Source organism: Lemur catta, chromosome 1, assembly GCF_020740605.2.
Source record: "Lemur catta isolate mLemCat1 chromosome 1, mLemCat1.pri, whole genome shotgun sequence".
Lineage (NCBI taxonomy): Eukaryota > Metazoa > Chordata > Mammalia > Primates > Lemuridae > Lemur > Lemur catta.
This window is the reverse complement of record NC_059128.1, coordinates 178,422,880-178,425,480: the sequence shown is the minus strand read 5'-3', so window position 1 is coordinate 178,425,480 and position 2,601 is coordinate 178,422,880. Positions and strand designations below refer to the sequence as shown.

The window sequence follows — 2,601 nt, the reverse complement described above, 5'->3', positions numbered from 1 at the left end:
TGCTAATTTGTTTGAATTTTTATAGATTCTGGATATTACCCCTTAATCAGATATATGGTTTGTGAATGTTTTCTCTCATTATGTAGGTTGTCTACTAACTCTGTTGATTATTTCCTTTGCTATGAAGAAGCTGTTAATTTAGTTAAATCCCATTTATTTATTTTTGTCACTGCTATATTTGCCTTTGGGATGTTAGCCATAAAATCTTTGCCCAGACCAATGTCTAAAAGAGTTTTTCTAGAAATTTTACAGTTTTGTGCCTTATATTTAAGTCTTTTATTCATCTTGAATTAATTTTTTTTATCACTTAATCTTTTATTAAGTACAAACACCCTTTTAACATGTCACCTAGAGACCATTTCAGTCACTGCTCTGTTTGGCTGCCAGTCTCTTATCCCTCTCTTCAGCAGTGGTGAGGTGGATAGCTTTCCCTCGGGGAAGAGAAATCCATGGTTTGTTGCCTTTGCCAATAACAAAAATGTTGGAGAGCCGAGTGGCAAAGCTGTTGCCATTGGCATCTTTCACATGAACCACATCAAAAGACCCAGGATGTCTTTCTCTGTTGATGATTACACCAATTCTTCCCAGGTTAGCACCTCCAGTCACCATACACAGGTTACCAGTGTCAAACTTTATGAAATCAGTAATCTTGCCAGTCTCCAAATCAATCTGAAGGGTATCATTCACTTTGATGAGTGGATCAGGATAGCGGATGGTACGAGCATCATGGGTCACCAGATGAGGGATTCCTTTTGTGCCCACCAAGATTTTTCTCACTTTGCACCACTTGTACTTGGCCTCCTCAGGTGTGATACGATGAACAGCAAAGCAACCCTTGGTGTCATAAATCAGACGGAAATTCTCTCCATTCTTGTCAATGCTGATGACATCCATAAACCCAGCAGGGTAGGTTATATCAGTTCGGACCTTGCCGTCAATCTTTTTTTTTTTTTTTTTTTTTTTTTTTTGAGACAGAGTGTCACTCTGTTGCCCGGGCTAGAGTGAGTGCCGTGGCGTCAGCCTAGCTCACAGCAACCTCAAACTCCTGGGCTTAAGCGATCCTACTGCCTCAGCCTCCCGAGTTGCTGGGACTACAGGCATGTGCCACCATGCCCAGCTAATTTTTTTTCTATATATATATTTTTAGCTGTCCATATAGTTTCTTTCTATTTTTTAGTAGAGACGGGGTCTCGTTCTTGCTCAGGCTGGTCTCGAACTCCTGAGCTCACACAATCCGCCCGCCTCGGCCTCCCAAGTGCTAGGATTACAGGCTTGAGCCACCGCGCCTGGCCTGCCGTCAATCTTAATGAACCACTGCATGCAGATCTTCTTCACTTCATCTCCTGTCAGGGTATACTTAAGCCTGTTTCTTAGGAAAATGATGAATGGGAGACACTCTCTCAGCTTGTGGGGACCAGTGGATGGACGAGCAGCAAACACACTGGTCAATTTATCCAGCATCCAATGCTTTGGAGCTGCCACACGCTTCAGATGTTTCTTGGGACCGCGGGCCATGGCTGCTCTAGGAACAGAAAGAGGTTGAATTAATTTTTGTATATGGTAAAAGATAGGGCTTTTTTTCAGTCTTCTGCATGTGTCTATCCAGTTTTCCCAGCACCATTTATCTAGTAGGGCTTTCTTTCCCCAATGTATGTTGTTTTCTGCTTTGTCAAAAATCAGTTGGTTCCAGGTAGATGGTTTTATTTCTGTGTCATGTATTCTATTCCATTGATATATGTCTCTTAAATACATGATACTTTAATAACAGTACAATTCTGTTTTGGTTAACATAGCCTTGTTGTATAATTTGAAGTCAGGTAATGTGATGTCTCCAGATTTGCTCTTTTTGCATAAGATTGCTTTGGCTATTTGGGCTCCATTTTGGTTCCAAATGAAGGGTAGTCCTATTTTTTCTAAATCTGTGAAATATGACATTAGCATTTGGATGGAAATTGTGCTAAATCTGTATAAAACTCTGGACAGTGTGGACATTTTAACAATGCTGATTTTCTCAATTTATGAGTATAGGATATTTTTCCATTTGTTTGTGCCATCTGCGATCTCTTTCATCAGGGTTTTGTTATTCTCTTTGTAGAGAATTTTCAGCCCCTTGATTAAGTATATTCCTAGGTATTTCATTATGTTTGTAGCTTTTGTAAATGATATTGAGTGCTTGATTTGACTCTCAGCTTGACTGTTATTAATATATAGAAGTGCTACTGATTTGTGTACATTGATTTTATAATGTGAGATTTTGCTGAATTTCTTTATCAATTCTAGAAGTTACTTGGTGGAGTGTTTAGGGCTTTTTAGATGCAAGATCATATCATCAGTAGATAAGGATAGTTTGACCTCCTCTTTCACAATTTGGATACACTTTATTTCTTCCTCTTGCCTGATTTCTCTGGCTAGGACTTCCAGCACTGTGTTGAATAGAAGTGGTGACAGTGAGCACCCTTGTCTTGTTCGAGTTCTTAGGGAAAATGCTTTTAACTTTTCCCCATTCAGTGGGACATTGGCTGTGGGTATGGCATATATGGCTTTATAATTTTGAGGTATGTTCCTTCTATGCCAGTTTGTTGAGGGTTTTTATCATGAAAG

At 39.6% G+C, this 2,601-nt stretch overlaps 1 protein-coding gene across 1 annotated transcript; it reads right to left on the bottom strand.

Annotated features, from left to right (window-relative positions):
• Window positions 1-300: 300 nt before the first annotated feature.
• Window positions 301-1,515, bottom strand: LOC123644936 (40S ribosomal protein S4, X isoform-like). Its single transcript, XM_045561425.1, has 2 exons — window positions 1,273-1,515; window positions 301-939 (listed from the first exon to the last, which is right to left on the bottom strand). The coding sequence occupies exons 1-2, from the start codon at window positions 1,513-1,515 to the stop codon at window positions 361-363; spliced, it is 822 nt and encodes a 273-aa protein (XP_045417381.1). The 3' UTR covers window positions 301-360.
• Between the last annotated feature and the right edge of the window lie 1,086 nt (window positions 1,516-2,601).